Genomic DNA, 22,287 nt, shown 5'->3' with positions numbered 1-22,287 from the left:
CTGCAGGGGTCCAGTACTCCGGCGGTTTTCTAGTCCCTAAGCACGGAAATCTTCTCAAGGTATTTGCCAGCAGCTACCTCTCAAAATTTTCATGGAACGGTGACCTCGGAGGTAGTAATCCTGCGTCTTGCCCATGTCATCAAACTTGACATTTATGTGGACATTTCCGAAGTGCCAGCAAGATAATCATCAGCCCCTGACAATTACAAATCTGCTAACCTCACTAGGACAAATGATCTTATCAGATAGCCCACAAGCATCTTATCTCTTATCGCAGCACTGTCACATTCCCATTCAAACAATACGGTCTTGAAAGACTGAGGTAAGACAATCTCCGTCCATTCACACCTAATGCTACAAGAGGGCCACGTTGCATGATTTTCATGAAAGCGCAGCAGAGGATTCATGGAGGCATGGGCATGAGGCATGTATTTTCACCTGGGAGGGCTTATGAAGGATGCAACGTTATGCAGTACATAATGCGACAATGGGACGCAGTGACCCGTTGTATAGGGGGGAAAGAAAGGGAGAGCCGAAGTATAAGCTCCGCTCATGCCTCAGCAGTAGTCTTCTTGGCTCTCTTCGTCGCTACGGTGTTCTCTCTACAAATATATGCTCATCGGACACGAACCGGATGCGGATTGGACAGCACTAACCGGAAACCATTCTTGAACCGTCTCGATACGCCTTTCAAGTAGCTCATGCGGCCAGTGCCGGTGGTCTTTCTGCGCTTGGCCTTTTGACCCCATTCATAAGAACGCAACTTGGCGGAGGGGAAGCCGCATTGAGCGCAGGCTAGTCGAATCGCAAACGCGGATTGAAGATGGATCCATCACAAGCGGAACAGCAAGAATTGGAGGAAGGACGTGAGCTCAGGGCAGGACAGTTGATGATCTTGACATACTTTTGTGTTGTCTATGGAAGGCACGATGTCCGCAGCGGCGGCACAGGGTGTGGGTCTTGGTATGTCTCTTACTGTATTACACGAAACCGATAAATCCATGAGCATCACAAGCGAGATCAAGCAGAGGATGCGTACATACCCGAAGGACGATGTTCCTATTCATCGAAGGGATATGAAAGCGGATAAGCATTGATCGTTTGAAGGGCAGAGCGGGCTGCCCAACGGCTGATGGTTGAAACTAACCTTTCGTCTGCAAAGCAAAAATAATGAGCAACCGATCGAACGTAGTATCGCAGAGGAAACAAAGGATATGACAAGTAAATTTCAGTCCCTCGACGCGTTGGCCGTGCTGGGCACTGAGCGCTCCACCGTCTTACAAAGTTTCTTGCTCCTCAAGCCAACCGAAGCGTCCCACCCATCGCACCAGTTTCCAACACTCAAACATCGGCCCAAGCACATCCATCCCGCCCAAGCGTAATCCACCCCGAAAACAACGTCCTTTGTCGCAGAGATCACTCATACACCATCCATCCAATGCGTAGAGGAACATCCAACACTATGCAGACGAGAATCATACTCACCATCTTGTCGTCTTGAGGTCTGTCGGTGTCGGTGTAGTCTGCGGTGATTTGGGTACGAGAGTTGTTGCTTATGGGAAAGTTAACACGTGGTTACACAGTAGGGGCTAAGCGCACATGCTTCTGGTCCAGGCGCTAATTTCAATTTGTTACTTCCAGAGTATTGTACGCCCTAGAGTATGGATAGCAGCGTATCGTCCGGCGCTCGTAGAAAAAGGCGTGAATATATGTGTCTACGTGTAATGTGATGTATCTTTAAATAATTGAACAAATCACTCCTCGAAACCGCCAACAGCCCTGATGCCATTAGCAAGACGCCTGTACTCTCTCAAGAGCTCTCCAATCTCCGATATTTTGAGGTCACCTTCAGTGCACTGCAGAAATCTGGGATTAGGAGGCGCTAATCGTAGCGAGCCTACGGGGGACGATGGGCCTGAACCGTGAGGACCACTCGTGTAAGACGGCGGTAGGATGGAGGAGCGTCTTGAGGGTGACGAGTCCTACAAATACGACGACAAAAGTAAAGTGGCTGTTGTCAAGACAGACTGCCGATGGATGTGAGTAAAACGAACCTTCAACGAAACAATCCCCGACACCCTCGCCAACCTGTCTGTCAAGCTCTTTCTCCCTGTCCCGCTCCTCTCGCGACCTTTCTGCCTATCACTCATCATACTCTCAAAGCTCCTGATACTCCTTGCATCAAACTCCCGCTTCCCACTCCCCATTACGATCTGGTCGCCATCACCCTGTTCACCCTCCTCTCCTTCATCCTCAGCCTCCTCGTCTTCGCCTGTTTCATCGTCACTCCCTTGCGATGTCGACGTGACTGAGGAGTCATCATCGGCCCTCTCTTTGAGGTGCGACGACCGCACTGAACTAGGCCTCGAAACAGGCAGCAGTGGCCGCCCCGTCTCCTCAAGCACGGACTTGCTTCGTGCACCAGGGATAGGCAGGGACGCCGCGATACTAGCAAGCGAGAACCCACTGCTTTGCCGCCGCAGAAGGCCGAACCCAGGCCTACTAGCATGTTGCTCGTCGATTGGTGATGGAATGGCGTTGATGGGTGATGGGTTAATGTTGAGGGGGCTGTTTGGGTTGTTGGTTATGATGGAGCGGAGGATGGTGAACGAGGAGTCGACGACGCCGTTTATTACTTTGTTCGCAGCGTCTACGCCTTGGCCGACTCTGCCACGGATTTCCTCTAGCCGGGCAATAGTAGCTTCGGGTGTGGGTGGTGTCAATATAGATGGACTGCGTGGAACCGGGAGAGGCGTCAAATCCGCCGTACTGTTTGATGTTATGAACATTGAACCAATAGATCTGTGACAAAAGTCACGTACCTCATCACCTTATTGACATCATTCAGCCCAAGTGCTGCAAGGTCCACATTCTCCAAGAACTCAGCAACGGCCAACAAGTTGATTAAACAATAACTCTCCTCCCCTCCCACAGTCTGGTTTCGAAACCGTTGCGTGAACAGCAAGTGCGAAACCAAATGCGGCGGGTTGGCTTTGACGACGGAGAAGATGACCATGGGGAGTAGGACATCACCGGAGACGGGTGTTGGCTCCTTGCGGGGCTCGGGGGAGAATGATAGACGACTGGACTCGGATCTCGGAGGGAGCGCGGGTGGGGCGGGTTTCTCAATGTCAGCGTCGGGGGGTGGATCAGAGGAGATCACCAGCGTCGGCTTCTCCTTCTCCTTTTCTTGCTCTGGTGCTGGGGCAGAGTCTTCTTCCTCCGGTGATGATGTGGCTGCGGCTGCCAGCACACTTGCTGGCGCGCCAGCATCGGTTAACAGGATCATCGGGGACTCTCCCTGGGCGGGTGGTTCGTCTTCCGTTTCTGAGTGAGCCGTGGAAGGTTCAGATGTAGAAGATTCCTGGGGGGCTGAGAGAGGAGACTCTGTTATTGGGAGACCTGTTAAGGGCTTGTCCCGGATAGGAGTTGGAAGAGTCGACGGTGTTCGGGATTCGGCTTGCGATTTTAGGCGTATTGGAGGGAGCCTGGATAGACCATCTATATGTATTCATATTCAATCAGTTAAAATAAAGTAAAATGTGAATACATCGAGAGGTTGTTTCACCTACTACAACCTTATGTGCGGCGACGAGAACCGCTGCCTTATCGCCTGGCGACCGGCATGCGACGTCCAATTGCGTCAGAGCTATAGTAGAGATGAGTACAGCCATCCAGAAGGCGGCGGCGGGAGAAGAACTGGGTGAGGAGAATGTCCTCACTTTCACCGCATGCCTTTACAACAAGGTTCAGCTCTGGTGCCAAATCGCCAACAACGATGTCGAGATGTTCTAAACCTAGGTCCAGCATATTCAGAGCAGCAACGCGACCAGACAATGCCTCGTCGTGTGACGCGTCGTCGGAAGTGGGTTGCATGAATACCCTATACGTCGTCGTTAGTGTTTAGCGCCTTTCAGAATAGGAATCGTCCAACTGACCTGTCGTAAAACAGTGAACATATTGTTCGCTCGACAGTCTCCATGATCTCCGCAATCTTTGCATCGCTATCTATCTTCTGAGTCACCGTCTCCTCACCAGGGGGCTGGTCGTCGCGCTTCCTGCTCAGGAACGGTGTGCTCCCTCCTCTCAAGTCCTCTTCCACCGACGCGTAGAAATCCTGAAATCTCTCCGACAAATCCTCCGGCGACTCGAGTATCGGATTTATTATCAACACCGAAGACGAAGACGCGGCTGGCGACTGCCCCGGGAACCCAGGCGACCCCGTTTCCGTGGTCTTGAACGGCTTCTTGTTCGCGCTGAACTTCGACGCTTTGACGAGGGGGTAGAAGTCGCTGCTGAACTCGTGCACGCGATCAGTGACTGACGTAGGCAGCCCAGCGAGTGACTCCTTGATCTCAGCTCTCAACGCGCGGTTGATCTCTCTGCCAATATCCTTGGAGACGATCTTGCGGTTGATCGCAAAGGCGGTGATTTCGCACACGTGGTCGGCGGCGTCAGCCGAGGTCGGGCTGGTCTGCGAGGCGGTTGGCGCCGTCGAGGGGTTGGGAGAGGGTGGCTGTTTATGCCCGAAGAGCGAGGCGAAGGGGTTGGAGAGTCGCGACACGGATGCAGGGGCGTTGGCACGGCTTTGGGGGCGAGGGGGGAGCGGGGGCTTCGACAGTGACGCGCGCGGGGGGAGAGGTACGCTGTTCGTCTGCGCGGAGATGGTGAACGTGGGGTAAGGGCTCGGGCTGGAGAGGGCGAGGTGGTTCGGCAGCGGCGGGAGAGACGCGAAGGAGTTGGACCGCGTCGAGAGGACCGTGATGTCGTGGAAGTGCTTCGTGGACGGATGCAGCGACGATCGGAAGACGAGCGTTTCGCCGCGTTCCATGTAGCCGCGCAGGCCTGATAGCGTGACCAACGGTGTAGGCCCTTTCGGTGTCTCGTCATAGTACACGATGTGGTCCTTGATGAAGGCTGCAGTGCACTTGTCGTGTGCCGAGAAGTGCTCCGTGGGTAATAGTAGTGTCGCCTGCAAGTAGATCATTAGCAAGTGATCCAGTACAGAATATAGCACCCACCTTCCCCACAGTCAGTGCATTCCATATCTCGGTCCACTCCGCTCCTTGGTCGCCCTCCGTCACTAATTTGTCCAGCATCGCCCACCCGATGCTAGTGCTATCTAGCCCGATATTCTGCGTAGCGGCCTTCAAGTTCATCAACTGCAAACGACTAGTCGCATCCCCTTGGAACTGGTGAGGAGGTGAAGCCGTCACGGACTGGTGCACGGTGGCATTCGTGGCCGTGGACGAGGGGGATACACGTTGCCTCGGAGTATACGGTACATATGGGGAGCTGATTGTTGGCGTCGCTCCTGGGTCCTGGGGCGAGGATGGGGCCAGCAGAGGGTGGGCGGTCAGGCTTTCATGGGATGGTGTTCGCGGAAGCCGCGTTATGGACGTCGCTGGGAACAGGCTTTCACGACTTCCGGTCAAGCTCATCTTATATTAGCATACGTGTGGGCTTGACTGAGTGCGCTAATGGTCGCAAAATTCGCAAGATAACGTGGTAGGCGAGGGAAGTGTGGAATGATTGCAAGTGCTAGATAGTCCGCGATATTGATCGTGTGAATATTTTGCTGATAAGTCGTGATATTCTAAGGAGTTTGTGAACTTCGTGCTAAATCATACTCTCGAACTACTGAACAAGGGCAGCTATCAACATCGGCACTATGTCTGCACATAACCAAGAGGAGAAGCCAAATCCATTCACTCAACACCCTGGCGACGTGCAAGATCCTTCGAACCCAAGTACTTCGCATGTTGACGCTGCACGTCGCGCCCACTTCATCCTAGAATTCAAACGGCGGCCATTTCCAAGGTAAGGCACCCCACCGCATCATGAATCCTCATATTTGGCCCAACGTAACCACCCGTCCCAATGGTTCCTTGTTCAAGTCTAAAGTCCATGAAAGAGGACGCCGAGAAACCCGATGGTCTCGAGATGTTCAAGCAGCGCGTCGCGGAAGTCAAGTCCCAATACGCAGACGATCTGGCTGCGTTGCAACGCCTTCATGGCGAAGAATACCACGAGGACGCGCTGGACAAGTTTTTGAGCAAGGACGAGTCGCAGTACCTCGTCCCTAGCGAGAACAATCCGACTGCGGTCGCTGCCTACAAAGCGATGGAGGTACGCACCCGGACCTACTTTACCGGGGAAGCTAAATGTACATAGGCCCTATATAACTCGCGCTCTCAATACGTGCTGAACACCAAATTCGCGGATGATCGAGAACGCCTCGATCACACTTACCTTCACACCCTCTTACCCTTGGAAGGGCAGGTCGCCAGAATCACCAAGCGCGATGAGGAGATGCGTCGCGAGAAGGCCAAAAGATTCCCTGGGACCGTCGCCGAGTTTCGCGCGCTGGACAGCGAGACGCAGCTGCGTGTCGCGACGTACCTCACGTCGGACCCGTTGAAGCAGGAGAACATGAGAGCGCAATATGGCTGGGTGTGGCGTCAGACACAGGCACTCGTCGATATGTGTGGTACAGATGTGCGTCGCTGTTTTTGAAACTTCGTTACATCCAACAATTGATTGATGTCTGCCTAGGGCGGCTTCATGATAGAGGTCAAGGCAGCCGCTAGGAAGCAATGATCTGCCTTGGTGATGTATTTGCCCGTACCCTTTTGATTGATTAGACTTCCTACGTTTGATCCATGTTTGGCCCTCAGCAGGCCAAGCAAGAGAGTATATATTTCCTGCTAATCCACTCATTGTTGAAAAACATCGAAGATTGCGCCGAAGTGGTATCTCTTCGGGCACAGCTTGAACTTGTAAACAGTGGGACTTCTTAGTACTGCTCGGAATCCAACTTTAACCCCTCGGTGGATTGCATCATTTACCAGCGAACGTACGTAGGCACCCTTTGATAGTATTTTGTACGCTCGCTCACACGTCCTCAGCTTTTTCGTGGAAATTGTATTCCCCAAAATGTACTTCGCGTGGCTTCACAGCAATGCCTGTGAGCTCGCGACTCTGTTGCTTTCCTGATGGAAATAGAACAACAGGAACGTAGATTTGCTGGCGAATTCGATGCACTTTTTTGGCGTCTCGTACCAGCCACCCAGCTTATCGAGTACAGCGTGCATGTCACCGTCCCGCCATAAATCTTCCTTATCTATACCTTCTACACCTTCGGGCTGTAGCTTCGTGTACTTCAAGCTTTACGATACCCTTTGACTTGCGGGCCCCGACTACCAGATCCCCGACTTGAGCAGCGCTCCCAGTCCCAACCCTAATCCACAATATTCACGCCCTCCTCCGCTTCCAGGTTCGGTTGGCATCTACGTATACGTCGCTCTGAACCCGATATGTCTTCTGCAGATTGAAGATATGACAAAATCTATGGCCTAGTGGTACCGATTCATACATTGTCGAGCACTCTTCACGAGGAACGAGCACGATGAGGTTCAGCTCTATGTTTTCTCGACGAGCCTTGTCCCTTCGGATATGACCATAGCCACGCTTCTAAATCGCGATGGTATGATCAAGCCGCGGAGGTCAGCACTTATTACAGGTCTTACAGGTCCTGCTGATGCTACATGGAACCGATGGACTCATGTATAAAACATAGCTGTTTTGATGCTCGTTGCAGATAAAACTTCAAGCAAGGCCCAGGGGTCAACCAGAGAAGTCGGCATTCTCGGCTAAGAATCCCATCGTGTCTCGATAGAACATATCGTTGGTTAAATTTATCAGCAAGCCACGGACGTGAGGATCCCCCTTGATGCTACTTCATATACTTATTCATGCCGACCTCCATCTTCGTAGCTGCCACGATTTTCTGAACCTGCATCGCTGGTTTGACAGGAATATTTCTGGGTTCGTGACCTACCTGCTTGCTTCGAAATCCCCCCTCTCTTGAGGTCTGTGAAGAGCCCATGCTTGATGATACTCCGTGCACTACTCATACAAGCGGCTGTAGTACCTTGCTCGGCGAAGTTGATGCCGCCCGCTGTAAGGAACAGCGCAAGATGCGAAACCCTTCATATGGGAGGTTACGCGATGCTGTATGTCTACCAGACAAGATCGCTGGCAATACGCCAAGTTCCCAACAGTGCCAGCGAGGTTTGATCGGGGTGTTAGACCAAGCTGTGATGGGGAGTCCCCGAGTATGTGACTTGTAGGCATCAAGCATCATCGCTGTTCGCGCTGGTAATGGCTAAATTCGAACTAGACAATTGCTAGCTAGGGGTTGATGCAAACAATGGGAGGTTTCTGTGAACCGGGATAGTCGATTCGAAACAGATAGCGTGATCTGACAAGTACCACCAACTAAGTAAATGATCTGCAACCTTGTAGAACAGCCATCTCTGCGGAACCGCACGACCGCTTTCCGACGTCTCGTGTCTGGTCGTTGCTACGCACGCTATCCAATCCGCTGCATGTACATTAGAGTACAGTAGTCAAAGAGTGCCTTTCTGCCTTCTGGCAGCCGGACCCGGAGTGTGGCATCAAGCCATCAGTTTTGGTCCCGCGTTTTGATGTGAGATACGAATGATGGATGGAGCATTTGGTTGGAATCTTGCTTTACTACGCTGATGAACTGTACCGCATGAAAATTTCACGAATGCACTGGCACTCGCCAACGCAGCCCTCGGGTCAAATGTTGTGTTGTCAGCGCAAAAGTCTGGCATGCGATTATGGCAGAACATGCCTTTTTGGTATATAAATCCTGCGCTTCTGAGCTGCCCGACCACAACTCTCCGAAAACCCACCAGCCTCCACATTCACCGGTCTTGAATCAGGTTTATATCGCTGTGAGTATTCCGAATCGCCAACTCATATATTCAATTTTCCACTGATGATCGGCCCCAACCATATAGACCGTCGCTTCCATCAGACTTATCACGGCTGTACGGCAGCGACCTGGCAATTAATTGTCGACTAGAATTGACCATAAATCGTGCTTCGACCGCGGTTCATTCCTGCATTGACGCTACATATCCTGCCACTACACGACAGTCTGGTCGTCGATAAGCTTACCAACAAATGTACGCTCAGAATCCACGAACGTCGGCGTCGAGCTCGAGCAGTTCCAGCAACCACAGCGCGCAATGGGGGAAGCAGAATTCACCCGTAAGTAGCATCGTACCTGGCATTCACTACCAATTCAGCTAACGGTTCCTACTTGACTCTATCCGTTACATGGAACTGCGGAACCACCGGTTGTTACCGTCTCTGCTCTCTGGCCGTTTTCCAGTCGGATGTGTCTGCTGCAGTACACAGGCTCCTGCTTTCGACGAAGCAACTGCAAGAATCCCTTCGACTATGGAGTACAGGGCAGTTGACTGAGACAGAAGTCAGCGACGTGTACGTTACCGTTGGGACAGACTTCAATAATGTCATTAGAGCTTTTGCGTATCATCGCATCGATCTAACGTGAGTCATCGCTTCTTTTCCTTTCCTTGTCCTTGGTACTTGAACTAGCGCATTCTTTGAAACAGTGACATCCATTCCATCCCCCAAGACTTACGCGCAGTTCTTGAACAGTGCCTGTCAGAAGATCCATCACCAGAGGCACTCGCGACGTACATGCCTGGTGTGCGGCAAGTCTTATTCAAGCTACTCAAGGGTCTTCAAACCCGAGAGGCAGCCTGGAAGGCTGTCAAAGGAACCATGATGTCGTAATTCTCTCGTCCAGTCTGTACATGCCCCTTCTCTTTACCCCCTCTCTCGACGTCCACCTACAGCAAGTCTACCCAACTTCATTGTACACATACCAACTAGAACCCCGCCCAGCGCGGAGCATGCCTTACACGCAACCCTTATTTCCGCCGATGGACACACCCGTCGGCCTCTTTCTGCCTCGATCATCGGAGCAAGAGACCCCCTGGCCCCCGCCCCCCCCGTCTTTAATTCCACGCGCGTCGCCCATGTAGTTCATTTACCCCGCAACATCTTGCGCCCTCTTGAATGAGCATGCGCACTCAACTTCGTCGCTCGTTAGTTATCGAGGTATTTCACGGACATCAATTTTGTATACTTCATCTTGAATACTTATAGCCATGGTCTACATATATAGGTTACTTCGTTGTATCTTCCTCTTAGCTGTCGTAATTGTGGCCAAGCTTGCTTGGACTCTTCTGAAGTGATTCATGAAGTTCCCGTTTCTCTCCCAAACTAGCGAACATCGTGCCGGGTGTGTAAACCAAGCAGTGCACGCTGCTGCCTACACTGCCCCCTCGTGTCCAAGTCATGAAAACACCACCTGGTGTATAGCGCCTGAATAGATTCACAAAAGATAGGCAACACGCTGCCCCCTCATGTCGAGATCGTATGCCTTTAGTAGCCTCGCAAAATCGATGCGCCACTGCCCACACGGATTGCGCCCCCTCTTGACCTCAAGGAGCAATAAAGCGGCAGTCCATCTACCTCTTGTCATTGAAGTCGCTGCGGCTTTTTAGCAATGAAGCCACTCTTTGGCAGAAGCGTCTCAGCCAAGCTTACCAAGGACAACGACATTCATCTCAAGCGAAAGGTATGGCGTCTATCACTCGTTTATTTCTCATCTGAATCGTGACTACCATGTAGGGGATAGTAAGGGCATTTCTGCGGCGGTTCACGCAGGGGCAGCCCCGCAAACTGGATAATCTATCGCCACAACCATCGGGTTCACCTGAAAACTACGTGATTGTGTGCGTATACATTCATCGACCGTCCGAAGTTTCACCAAACCCGTTCAGTGTGTTAGGCCTGGCAGGTTCCGGGAAAAGCACAGTACGCTCTTCTCGTCTTTTCACCCTTTCCTGTAGTTTGACAACTCGCAGTTCATCAATTTGGCTACCAACCGGCGGACAACCATTGCAGACAAACAATCACTAGAAATTGCAACAAAATCCATACATTCGATCTCATATACGCCCGAGCACCACGCATGCACTTTCCACTTCATAGACACACTCGGGCTGGACATAGACAATCATCAAACATGCCAAATCTTCGATCAGGTTGCTCAGTTGTTCGTTTGCTTATTTTATCCCTCTTTGGCAATAGGCTGACTGACACATGTGTGTATTTCAGGTCCCCCAGTCGACGGATAGATGCCTTGATATATCTGCGGAGGAGCGATGACCACCGATCAGTTGACCCAGCTGTAGCATACGCTCGCGTTTTTTTGTCTCTGGGTGGGGCGGACTGGAAGCGCAAGACCACGTTTGTTACTACGCAGTGGGGTACACCCACAAAGAAGGCAATGCAGATGGCAGGGAGACAGTCCATTCTTTGGCGTGCATCCCAAGCGCGAGTCGACCGGTTTTATGGCCAATACGCAGACGCCTGGCGTATAATCGACCGGATGTATAATTCAGTATGTACGCTTTATGCAATAAACTTTTCAACCTCAATAACATATCTCAATATTTGTTAGGTTCACGTAATAGCGTACGTTCCGAACACCAATGCGCTTGTAAAGCCAGCTAAAGATAACCGATAGACTACTGGGAGCGTCAGGATCCGGGAGATCTACGGTAATTAGTGTTCAACGGGCAGTCCGGCCTTTACTGAGTCGCTTATTATGTACTTTCAGTTTATCAACACAGCTGCTGGAAGGCCTATGCCTTCCGCTGACCCGAATAAACCGACATTGGAACCAAACACAATGGAAGTCGAGGCTATCCCGTACGAGCAATCCACACGAGGGAGCGAGATCATCTTTATCGACACACCTGAGCTGCAAAATATCGACCAAATTCAGATTGCCAAAGTTCGTGCGAGGTAAGCGAGCCATTCAATTCGAGAGCAATTTATGCGATGTATTAACCAAACCACGAATGGTTTAGGTGCCCTAAGAGACGCGTGGATGGTATTATCTACTTGCAGAATATTGGAGACAACCGAATCCAACCGATCACCACCTACGAAGGTACCTTCAAGGCCCTTGCTGGTGAGGATTGGGCAAGGAAAACAGTTGGGGTGACTTCGATGTGGCCGCTGGATGACCAACCGGAGGGGCAGTTGCAAGCTAGACACGCTGAACTCGCTCGTCTTTGGAAAGCAGCAGGAATGAAGGAAGCACAATTTTCTAAGGTTACTCAAGACGAAGCTTGGCAAATTATCGACCTTTTGTTGGATAATCCAACCATACGCACTCCCTTGTAGCATAAATGCATACCTATCACGACCCCCCGGCTTTCCGTTCCTCCATGCGTATGTGGGAGCGGAAGTGCATCTCCATTCTCCTTATGTACATCTATTCGAGTACTTACTGGTGAAGAATAGTCGAGAAGGTCTAATTTGAATTGTAAATTCTCAGACTCTCAAAACAGTGCCACGATATCGGACGAAGAGCCTCGGTATATTCGCAACTGCCATGAGAAGATATTGGTCAAGAGCGCTGGCAATGGTCGTTGACATGCGAACAAGATACTCCGCAGAAAAAAGTATATTTCAAACAGATCATTTATACACAGTTAATATCACAAACATCCAGAATCGAATACAGACCCATTGGCAAAGGTTGGAAATTCATAGCAGCAGAACCAGCATATTCAGGTATCGAAGCATTTACGATCCAGGGCTGTAGGAGACGTAGACAATGAGCGCGCCTTGACATATTGGGTGACTAGGGTGACTAAAAACTTACACGGGAGGGACAGAGGTTACTGGGCCTGAGAAAACGAAGAGATATACCAGTCAGTTCAAATAGCGCGGCGATAAAATGTTAACACCGCATGTATTCACCTGGGTCAGCAGTAAGAGCAGGGAAAGGCGTCTCGGCGCACTGATCACAGATCGTGAGGACCCTCATTTATCCAGGGAAACAAGTGCACGTACCGCTTGCTCTACATCGCTAAGAGAAAATCCCGCCGGCAAGTGGGCCGCTCCGACAAGGGCAGGAGGGGTGGGGATAATATCAGAGCAATCAATCAGTTTGCTCTTGTCCTGGCCAAGAAGAGCCATCTTCGACATGGTACCAGCGAAGCGGTTCTGAATCTTCGGCTGGTTGTCTGGTAGTAGGGCGATTTAGTCAGCCTCTGCGTTACACAGTATGAAAGGCAATATTTTACTCACTAACCATGGACTGCCATTCGCAGGCAGTCTGGGGGTCTTTGGAGGCTATGAGCATCGACATCAAAGGCTGCAAGGAAGACTCGTACCTCTAGCCAACTATCCGATAGATATTTGTCAGTATCACTAGTTGAATAATGAACTGAAATGGCCTCACCAAGTGATCTGACTGAAGCCTGATCTCCCCTTGCAATGGAGATTGGACTTCTCCCTTGTTGTCAGGAGTACTAGATACAACCTGAGCGGGTCATATTTTGGTGAGTCAGAAATGGAATCACTTACCCTGGAAAGAGTCTGCCTTTAAGTTGCGTTTCGATGAAGAACTGAGAATCAAAAACTCCGGGGGTTGAATCGAATGGCGTTCTGACATGAAGTCAGTAGCTGACCGCGCCAGTGGATGTTCGTTCTTACCCAGGAATCTAGACAATTATAAGGTATTAGCCTTTACAATAAACTTGCCAGTGCAACTCGACTTACCGATGGGTCAACCTTGTCGGCAGCGGCAATGGAGTGCCTAGGCTACAAGTTAGATCGATGGTGGTGCTTACATCTCTCCATGCACTCACGAAGCCAGGAGCCAAACGACCTCGACGGCACTGAAGCCTGCGTCACCCATTCTGGCAAGAATAGTGTCAACAGAATCTAGGCGAACCCACACCCTCAGTTCTCGTCAATAATATTACCGTATCCAAACGTACCAAAAGGCTCTGGCACGAGGTGGTCCGGGGAGGCGGCTACGGCATCCGGGCGACCCAAGAAGAATGGAATCCTGACACCACCAGGGCAGTTGGAGACTCCAACGGCACCAGCAAATTGAATGCTAGAATTGTTTGGTAAGGGTCACTTTAACCTCTAACATGAAATGCTTACAAGTCGCCGGCGGAGATGTTGTGTTTAGCCACGAATGGCTTCTGAGCGCTGACAATTTCATCGATGCCAGCATTGGCGGGGAAATTGGTCTCAATGGTGTCGAATGTGATGATGGAGCCGTCAGCTCCTCCTCCCCTGTTGTGCATAGGTTAGATAATAGACAACACGGGTGATGATCGTTACCTTACCCTAAAGTAGGAGAGAAACCGATTGCATCGTGGAAAGTCAAACGAAGGGACTCGTGTACCTGTGTACGCGCGTGAATTAATAGCCGTTCTGCATTAGGACAATAAGTATAGCACCTCTTCTCCACACTGGGCACCGTCGAAGAGGTTTTCCTGGATGTCATCCAGGATGGGGAACAGAACGCAACATGCAGCATTTGCGGTGGTGCGTCCATCGGCGCAAGTTGCGCGTTTCTGGACGAGAGGCACAGCAGCTGAAACACCAGTCAGCAAGGTTGCCTCGACATCGTAGTCAGAGACGAAGCCCACCACTCGTGAACTGGATAGCGGCGCCGAGCGCAAGCACAAGAGCGGAGAGCGTCTTGAAAGACATTGCAGTGGGTTGTAAGACTGGGGATCTTGGGGAAGAAAGAGAGTTAGTAGGCGGCCTTTTATACCGCAAAACTGCACAGTAAAGCGTCAGTATATCGATGACTCGACCAATACCATCCCTCGTTTCCATGAAATGTCAGCGGAGAGGGTCCATTGGTTTGGTGTGTGGACGCGACGAAGAGGTTCGCCATAGAGGCATGGGCATAACCTGCACGGAAAGGCCGTGTATTCCCACCTCATCCTGAAGGTCGAGCGGGATCCATGCGATACATTTGACCGAGAGCGCGACCGACGCGACGGGTCCCAGTGCTACGGGCAAAGATGCTAACAAACCCTGATGCCGATTGGAAATTTTCAACAACAAAGGGGCGGCTATCAGAGTTCTTCCCCGGCTCTGAAGTTTGCCATGTAGACAAAGCACAAATGGACGATTGCGATTGCACAATCGAGGATGTCCGTTATCAGAGGGTGGCCATCTTTTTTTTACCTCTCAAGATTCAACGGGGTCGGGTGTCGCTGACCCCTCATTGCGGAGTGCACAGCAGCCAGGCTCGACTCTGAAAATACTAGTAGTCGTCAGCAATGGCGCAAAGTTCGGCATCATATCATCTCACTCACAAATGGGGCCAAGCTCCGAGAATAATATGTACGCCTTCGAAGATCGCAGTAGCTCTAATACGCGAGCTATGATTCGACCTTTGTAACACGATGTCAACGCATTCCGGCTGTACGGTAACGGGCGAGACGCCAAGCAGCCTTCGGAAGTTGGATATGAATTCGGCATGGTTGATGCCTTCGGTTATCAGACCTCGATAGAGTGATTCACTGATTGTTTATACAGGTCGACATGTATTAGTGGTGGAAATGCCCGAGGTCATGAGAATTCCGTGGAGGGAGCTACATAGACCACTCAAGAAGCATCGACCTTCGTTTTGCACTATTGTAAACTTCTATTAGCTTATCGGAAACATTCACAAAAAATGATAGAATGTACTAGATATCAGCATGTTGGTGATTCCTTTTTCGATCGAAATGCACGAAGAAGACCCTTCCGAAGTGGAATCGATGAGGATAGATAACCGCCATAACATGAGCAGAGTCGTCGGTTTCAGTAAACAAGAACGTAGTCGGAGCCGAGACAGGGGATACACCATCAACCCGACGCCATTATCCATATGCCGTGAACAGATCAGTCTCACGAAGGGCAGTAACGGCGCGTTGACTAGAAAACTCAGTGTTTCGGACCACTGATGTGAGATATATTTAATCTATGAGAAGGCTGGAGACTCTTTTCAGGGCCGAAAAGGGGGACGTCAAGCCATGATTAGATCATGATGTTAAAGACTACGAAGGTGGCCACAGGCGAGCATGGAGAGGCAGAACTTCAACAAAACGCGAGCGCGCCGTCACGTGGAAACCCAAAGCTTGGAGACTGTCACATTCTGTCACGCTACAGAACAGCCCTCGACGATCCTTCCTTCTCACCCAACAATTTCGGGCATCACAGTTGCGACTATGAGTTACGGCAAAACGCTCTTCTAAGGCTCATAACCCAACCGTGCTGGAGATAGAACCTCTTATCACATCGAGGCCGCTCTACACTGTCCCGATTCCATCATGAACTATTAGTCGCAATACAATGTGCGTGTGCTTTCAATTACTGGAATTATTCTCTGCTGTTCTGACGTTACGTTAGTGCAAGGTCCCCGGACAAATTTGCATGGTCGGGTCGCCTCGTGCTGTGTCGCGATCAGCTCATTCCGTGCCCAACGCGCTGATGCAGCACCAGCACATGGGGATTCGAGGGCTCACACGCAGAAGAGTGAATACCCCTTTGCCATCTCTGAAACTCAAATTGACATGAGTACAGACATACTAGGGGAGGAAGGCCGAACAATCAGTGAGGACATCAATCTTCCCAGTACGCAGGTATACTTAGACTTTGGTGAACTCTTCGATGAGTCCCTGAACCGGCACTGTTCCCCGAGCGAAGACGTGCGCAACACCGCAGTTCGCCACCTCACTATGCAGAGGCAATATGGATAGCCTATCCCACTTGCCGGTCGCAGTATGTACTGTGCACTGATGAAGGGGAAGAACACTTCAGGCGGTATCCAGAACTCAGGTATCATCACTTCTTTAACCACGTATGATGCTGAAGCGTTTAGGCATGTTCCTCGGAGATCTCCCCTCTTGAAATCAGAGACGCGGGATCATGCAGCTTACAGCAAAGGACGGCAATGCATCCGTAAACTAGGATAGCTAAGGACCTCTGAATCAATGGAAACGTAATTATTCTCTGTCGGCTGAAGAGTTCCGTAAGGCCTATAATCATTGATGCTGCTCTAGGTTTGCCTTTAACACGCCAGAGAATTGTTACTTCCGAATCGGTGACTTGTTCTTGACAGCCAATGTTTCACGATCCTCACCGTGTCACGTCCCCCACCTTTTCCCAGTTGATTTAGCTGGAGTTTCTCGACCCCTTCCAAGGCAAGACGTGTAAGAGGGTGTATATCTGCTGGTGAGCTTTCAAACGTTCATTTACAACTTCGATCGTCTTTCTCCTCGCGTTAGCATTTTACGTTTTGCTTTGCGGGGAGTCCCTACCAACCGATTGGTCTTCTATTCCTGAGGAAGGACATGTCGGAGTGACTGCTGTGTCAAGTGTACATAAATTGAGGTGTGCCTTGCCAACTTCCTCCGACAACGAGTCTCTCATCCTTCTTGATCTGGAATAGACATTGACATTTTGCGCATGCGCCGCAGGGTCCACCCCCACTGTAGATGATTTTCTAAACACAGCGATTTGTAAAGATTCCGGGGCTTCGACAGTTCACGCACGTCAAGCCTCCTCAGGTTAGGGCAAGGTTAGGGGCCTCGAAAGGTCGAACATTGTGCATCTGTCAGGACATTGGTCTGATTGTGGGAAGAGGCCTACTGACTGTGCGAATGTGACATATGAATTCCTCGGGGAAATCGTTTTGTCCCTTCATGCAGCTTGCTTGACACAAAAGTATAACGACCGCGTATTACTCCAAACAAGTCGTGGTCCATGTCAGGCCAAGCCTCACCATTGGACTCGGCCTCCGATTTCTAATTTCCCGGTGCTATATCTGACGATCATTCACGAAGGAAGGTTAGACATCACCTGGGCATGCTGTGTGACATATAGTATCCTACCCTGCACCATCCTCCGTCCTACAATATTCCAGCTTCCGCGACATTCTCCACGAAGATAGTTTGGACACGTTGCTTCCCAAACGGGAGCAAGCCTGACGCTAAACGCCTCAAGTTCTTCGCATGCATCCTAACGGTCTACTATGTAAATGCAGCCTGCGACAGGTAGGCATCATCAACCACCTTGATCGCCATCCACCCTTCCCCACCCGCCATGGCTGCACCTATCCATATCGCCGTCCCCAAAACTGAGGTCGCCCCAGTCCCTTGCTCCTCTCCGGCTGCCCAAATGTCTTTTGAATACCATCCCCAATTCGCGTTCGCCGATGCGGACGTCGTCCTATGCTCGACAGAGGGTACGCTATATCGCGTATATTCATATACCCTCAAAACGACGTGCGGGCTCTTCCGCACTATGTTCTCTCTACCCCAGAAACTCGGTGTCGAAGCGGACAGCAAGACACCCGAGCCGATCCCCATATACGAACACGACAATGTACTCGAGAAGATACTCTGCATGATACACGGTCTACCGATACCGAAATGGAAGTCGCTTGACGACCTCGAGCAGGTACTCTTCCTTGCTGAGAAGTGGGACGCGCAAGGGCCGCAGGACGCTATTCGCGCCGTGCTCACGTCGCCCCAATTCCTCACCGAACCCCTCCGTGTGTACATTCTTGCTACTCATTTCGACTGGGAAGACGAAGCCAAACTCGCTTCCCAAAGCACCCTATCCCTATCCCTCCATGACGAGACCCATCAGCCGCTTCTTTCACGACTTTCATCGAAATACCTCGTCCCATTACTTAATCTCCACCGGCGACGACGGGATCTATTCAAGGAACTCCTTGACAGCCCCGAGCGCTTTACAGCAGGGAACAGCAACCCCTACCATTGTTCGCGTTGCGGCGTCACACAGCTCGAAAATCACTCATGGCGTGAGCTCAAAGCCGCCATGTTCATCGAGATTGACAGATGTCCCCTCGGAGATCGGATAGGGAGCTTGGATCTAGCTTCATGGCCAGAGGCACAGGCGTGTTGGGTCGCCCGATGTAGGAAGGAAGGATGCGGGGGACTGAACTATGATAAGGCAGCCACTCTAAGGCAAATTAAAAACTGCCTGGATCAGCTGCCTATGACGATTTGAAGATAGCGGTGCGGGCACCCAGGCGCTTTGATGGAGATATGGCGGAGTGGTAGCCGACACATACCTTTTCCCGCAGCAAGCATTTAATCATATGGCCATATATACATACTGTCGATAGATGAGTGGGTTCGTTGTACGTCCTGGATGCTTATGTATCTAGCTTCGTGTTACAGAGGTTTTAATTGTAACATGCACCTATGTATCAATATTATCAGACTCGATCCACTTGCGATTGACCTCATAATCAGCATGGCAAATGTAAAGTCCGCAAAGAACCCTCGGTAGCAATGGTATGAGTTTGCGTAAAGACGTCAGGGGACGATCGCGTGGGGCAGCTTTAGCTACCGAGCGGGAATACACCAATTGTCGAGGCGGTGGCATACCATTATGCATTACCGGGTTCCTCTTACTGACTAGAGCGTTATCTTTGCACGCGGAGTCTTTCCGATGTTCTAGAGGTAGATTACTATTTTCCAGTCTATACACGAGCAAGACAAACCGAATAAAAGTACGCGTCCTCGGGGAAAGGGATGATGCAAATAGGCTTGTCTATGTACGAGTATCTACTGGAACGCGAGTATGAGGTATGCGCAATGCAATCAGAGTAGTGAGTTGCGACGACGGGGGTTGTGCGGGGGAGGTTACGAGGAATAAAATAAGTAAAGACCAAAACGACGACGGTAAAGAGCGAATGGATGAAAATTGTTCATGTCATTATCATGCGAGATTATATCTCTGTGTACGTTTCATCCTAGACGAGCAGACTGAATTAGATGCCATATACTTAAGTAGGCGAAGCGACCCACTATGTGCAATTGGTCGGCCGCAATAAGTCCTTTACTTGCCACCGGTTGTTCCCATACCCATGGCAGCCTTGAACGAGTCGTAAATCCACCATTGGAAGCCTGTCGCGCCACAGAAGTCAGAACCGAGAGGTCTAGTGCACAATGAACATGAATAGGCTCACCAGTCAAAGTACCAATCATCAGGACACGAGTACCCAAACCCTTTGTGGCGAGCTTAGCAATTCCGACTTCGCTAGCGATTTGTCCAACGCCCTTGCCCTTGTTCTCAGCCTTTCCGAGGAGCGAAACTAGGGAATCCGCAGGGTGCGAGACGATAGCGCAGACAACACCAGCAAGGTAACCAGAAGCGAAAGTAACACCGAGTTGAGTCCCCTTGCTGTAGGAGGACTTGGGCTCAGTGAAGACGTGGGTGTAGAAGAGGGAGACAATCTTCTCGAAGAAGAAGAACTTCGCCATTGTGTAGGGGATCTGTCGCGACCACAAGGGAACGAGGGAGCCGAAGGGGAAACGGGTCTCAACCTTGGTGGCGCGCATCTGAGCGAGAGCAGCGCCGAAGCCGACCGGGAAGGTACCACTGGGACTTGTCTGGATCTTGACTTTTGTCATCTCGAGCGGGCAGAGGGCGATATCGGCGAAGACCTCGGCAGAGGCAGAACCCGCAAGCCAGATAGCGGGCTTGTACTTCTCCGAAGCCTCCTCACCGGCCAAGTTCATGTAGAAGTCTTTGAACACTTCATATAGACCGTACTTGAACATGCCCTGCAAGGAGTAACCGACGAAAGTCGGGCCGAAGCCCTTCCAGAGGCCTTTTGAACCTTCTTCAGCGATAACCGTCTTGAAGCCCTGACCGAGGCCCTTGTATTTTCCGGGGTCTACCTAGAAGAGAAAGGGCGTTAAATAGGCCACAAAAACTCAAGTCGCGGGGGAGACAAACCTGCATGTTGCATTTCACGACGTCCAAAGGTGTAATCCCGGCGTGCGTGATACCGCAAGCAAGGACACCACCTAGCATGCACTTGGAGTAGTAGGAGATGTCATGGGGAACAGGTCCAATGTACCTAGAAGTTACATCTCAGTCCTACAATTCCACAACAACGAAAATGCGCCGGGCAATGACACATACCTGGCATCCCATTTGCCGCTGATAGGTGCTACAGACATCGTTGAGGCCGTCTAAGGGAGTTTTGGTGGTCTATATAGAGGGACTTGACTGGATTGCCTGTCCAAGGTCAAGGAGCTGCGAAGAGCTGGTGGTAGTGGTGAGGGTAAGAGAAGGGTGATTGACGGAAATGTGATGCCAGCTCGGACTTGTATAGCAAATTTTTGCACGCGCCGGACTCTCCCGCAATTCGCCGAGCCAATCAAGGCGGCTCATCTATCACGTTCATCGCCGACCACATCGTCCAAGTGTAATATTTTAATCACCACCAGTGCGGTGTTAGCTTCAAAAGTACCTCATGCTGGCCTTCAAGCCACAGTACGCAATACTCAGGACTCAAAATCAATTCCAAGCAAAATCTATATTACGGGAGACGATTTACCCACTACCGAATCTAACGGACGGGTTGCCGAAGATATGCGTCACCGAAACGGTTGCGGCTACCCGGAACGCCAATATGTTGTCGCAGATAGCTTCAATGGGACACACGGAACATCGATATAATTGCGGAGTGATATATAGATAGATAAACCGGAAACCGAATGGCCGTCAAACTTTGGCTTCGTCACCAGTCGGCTTGGGCGACTTCGCCGGAATGACAATGGGTTCATTGTTCATACGTTTCTCTTGCCATTCGTGGACCCGCGAAGTGATCAGGCCCTCCCTATTGGCGCGTCTCTCTGCGACCAATTTGAGAATTTGAGCTCTGTTAGCGACCAAGGGTCCTCTCCACTTCCAACCGGGACTATTCCTCGAGTCGGAACGCGTCAGGCGAAGTAGCTCGTACTTCTGCTGCCACTCCGTCTGCTTGATACCGAACTTTTCTTCTATCCACTTCTCGCGGTCCTCTTTCTCCTTCGGCTCCATGTCTTCGACACGGAGTGGGTAGTAGAAGGGGTCTATCAAGCCCACAACAGCCCGTTTGTATGTCTTGTGGCTTTTCGTTGTATAAGACCCGGTAGCTGTGCGATGCAGAGGTGACCGATAGATGTCGGTACGGATGTAGGTGGTTTTCACACCGTACACAGAAAGAAGATACGAGCGTATGTCGGTTTTCGTGATAGAAAGTGGGACACGGAAGGTCGCCTCAAACGGATTGTAAGGCTTTCCTGGCGGCGTTTGATTGCGCACAAGGCGGAAGATAATGTTGGGAAGATATATCTTTTGGCCGACGACGGATGTTTCTTCGACTCCTTCGCTGGTCGTCTGTTGACGGAAACCACGAACCCTGGACCGTCGCTCGTTGACGGACTTGATCCATTGAGAGGCAGACATTTCCTTGCCAGGTCGCCCCAGTTCCCCCTTCGCTTTCAACCGTTCATAACGCGCGCGGTCCGTCGGGGTGAGGTCCGACTTTGTGAACTTGGTTCCTTTGCGAAGCCTGCGTAGACGTACGGCGCGGGGAGTTGAGTTTTCGCGAGCCACCAGGGCTGGCCCAGGTATCGTCGCGTAGAACCGTCTGAAAGTACTGGCAATGGACTGCATCTGCAGCTGCGCGTCGAATTTGCAGGAGAGCGCTTGCAACTGCAGACGAGCAAAACTACCATTACCAGAAGT

General features: G+C 51.0%; 8 protein-coding genes across 8 annotated transcripts; 4 read left to right on the top strand and 4 right to left on the bottom strand.

Annotated features, from left to right (window-relative positions):
• Window positions 1–1,754: 1,754 nt before the first annotated feature.
• PC9H_006367 (uncharacterized protein) lies at window positions 1,755–5,441 on the bottom strand (the record flags this gene model as incomplete). The annotated part of the gene is made up of 8 exons (XM_036775917.1): window positions 1,755–1,982; window positions 2,055–2,769; window positions 2,823–3,195; window positions 3,256–3,501; window positions 3,569–3,649; window positions 3,723–3,883; window positions 3,939–4,972; window positions 5,022–5,441. 8 exons carry the CDS (start codon window positions 5,439–5,441, stop codon window positions 1,755–1,757), a joined length of 3,258 nt encoding a protein of 1,085 aa, XP_036631936.1.
• Window positions 5,442–5,671: 230 nt separating this feature from the next.
• On the top strand, window positions 5,672–6,600 carry PC9H_006366 (uncharacterized protein; the record flags this gene model as incomplete). The annotated part of the gene is made up of 4 exons (XM_036775916.1): window positions 5,672–5,820; window positions 5,898–6,129; window positions 6,175–6,498; window positions 6,556–6,600. The coding sequence occupies 4 exons, from the start codon at window positions 5,672–5,674 to the stop codon at window positions 6,598–6,600; spliced, it is 750 nt and encodes a 249-aa protein (XP_036631935.1).
• Window positions 6,601–8,997: 2,397 nt separating this feature from the next.
• PC9H_006365 (uncharacterized protein) lies at window positions 8,998–9,636 on the top strand (the record flags this gene model as incomplete). Its single annotated transcript, XM_036775915.1, has 3 exons — window positions 8,998–9,084; window positions 9,209–9,387; window positions 9,453–9,636. The coding sequence occupies 3 exons, from the start codon at window positions 8,998–9,000 to the stop codon at window positions 9,634–9,636; spliced, it is 450 nt and encodes a 149-aa protein (XP_036631934.1).
• Window positions 9,637–10,414: 778 nt separating this feature from the next.
• On the top strand, window positions 10,415–12,357 carry PC9H_006364 (uncharacterized protein; the record flags this gene model as incomplete). The annotated part of the gene is made up of 11 exons (XM_036775914.1): window positions 10,415–10,486; window positions 10,540–10,643; window positions 10,692–10,725; window positions 10,776–10,966; window positions 11,029–11,314; window positions 11,375–11,388; window positions 11,441–11,474; window positions 11,534–11,721; window positions 11,787–12,033; window positions 12,106–12,153; window positions 12,226–12,357. The coding sequence occupies 11 exons, from the start codon at window positions 10,415–10,417 to the stop codon at window positions 12,355–12,357; spliced, it is 1,350 nt and encodes a 449-aa protein (XP_036631933.1).
• Window positions 12,358–12,585: 228 nt separating this feature from the next.
• VPL1_3 (Versatile peroxidase vpl1) lies at window positions 12,586–14,442 on the bottom strand (the record flags this gene model as incomplete). The annotated part of the gene is made up of 15 exons (XM_036775913.1): window positions 12,586–12,614; window positions 12,688–12,727; window positions 12,781–12,953; window positions 13,018–13,053; window positions 13,104–13,113; window positions 13,172–13,241; window positions 13,297–13,377; window positions 13,426–13,433; window positions 13,492–13,528; window positions 13,581–13,656; window positions 13,713–13,834; window positions 13,885–14,019; window positions 14,073–14,131; window positions 14,187–14,323; window positions 14,379–14,442. 15 exons carry the CDS (start codon window positions 14,440–14,442, stop codon window positions 12,586–12,588), a joined length of 1,077 nt encoding a protein of 358 aa, XP_036631932.1.
• Window positions 14,443–17,832: 3,390 nt separating this feature from the next.
• On the top strand, window positions 17,833–18,765 carry PC9H_006362 (uncharacterized protein; the record flags this gene model as incomplete). The annotated part of the gene is made up of 1 exon (XM_036775912.1): window positions 17,833–18,765. The coding sequence occupies one exon, from the start codon at window positions 17,833–17,835 to the stop codon at window positions 18,763–18,765; it is 933 nt and encodes a 310-aa protein (XP_036631931.1).
• Window positions 18,766–19,602: 837 nt separating this feature from the next.
• On the bottom strand, window positions 19,603–20,732 carry PIC2 (Cu/Pi carrier; the record flags this gene model as incomplete). The annotated part of the gene is made up of 4 exons (XM_036775911.1): window positions 19,603–19,670; window positions 19,733–20,447; window positions 20,506–20,629; window positions 20,695–20,732. The coding sequence occupies 4 exons, from the start codon at window positions 20,730–20,732 to the stop codon at window positions 19,603–19,605; spliced, it is 945 nt and encodes a 314-aa protein (XP_036631930.1).
• Window positions 20,733–21,279: 547 nt separating this feature from the next.
• PC9H_006360 (uncharacterized protein) lies at window positions 21,280–22,215 on the bottom strand (the record flags this gene model as incomplete). The annotated part of the gene is made up of 1 exon (XM_036775910.1): window positions 21,280–22,215. The coding sequence occupies one exon, from the start codon at window positions 22,213–22,215 to the stop codon at window positions 21,280–21,282; it is 936 nt and encodes a 311-aa protein (XP_036631929.1).
• Between the last annotated feature and the right edge of the window lie 72 nt (window positions 22,216–22,287).

This window comes from Pleurotus ostreatus (genome assembly GCF_014466165.1).
Source record: "Pleurotus ostreatus strain PC9 chromosome Unknown scaffold_4, whole genome shotgun sequence".
Classification (NCBI taxonomy): Eukaryota; Fungi; Basidiomycota; class Agaricomycetes; order Agaricales; family Pleurotaceae; genus Pleurotus; species Pleurotus ostreatus.
This window is presented reverse-complemented; position numbering and strand designations above follow the sequence as displayed.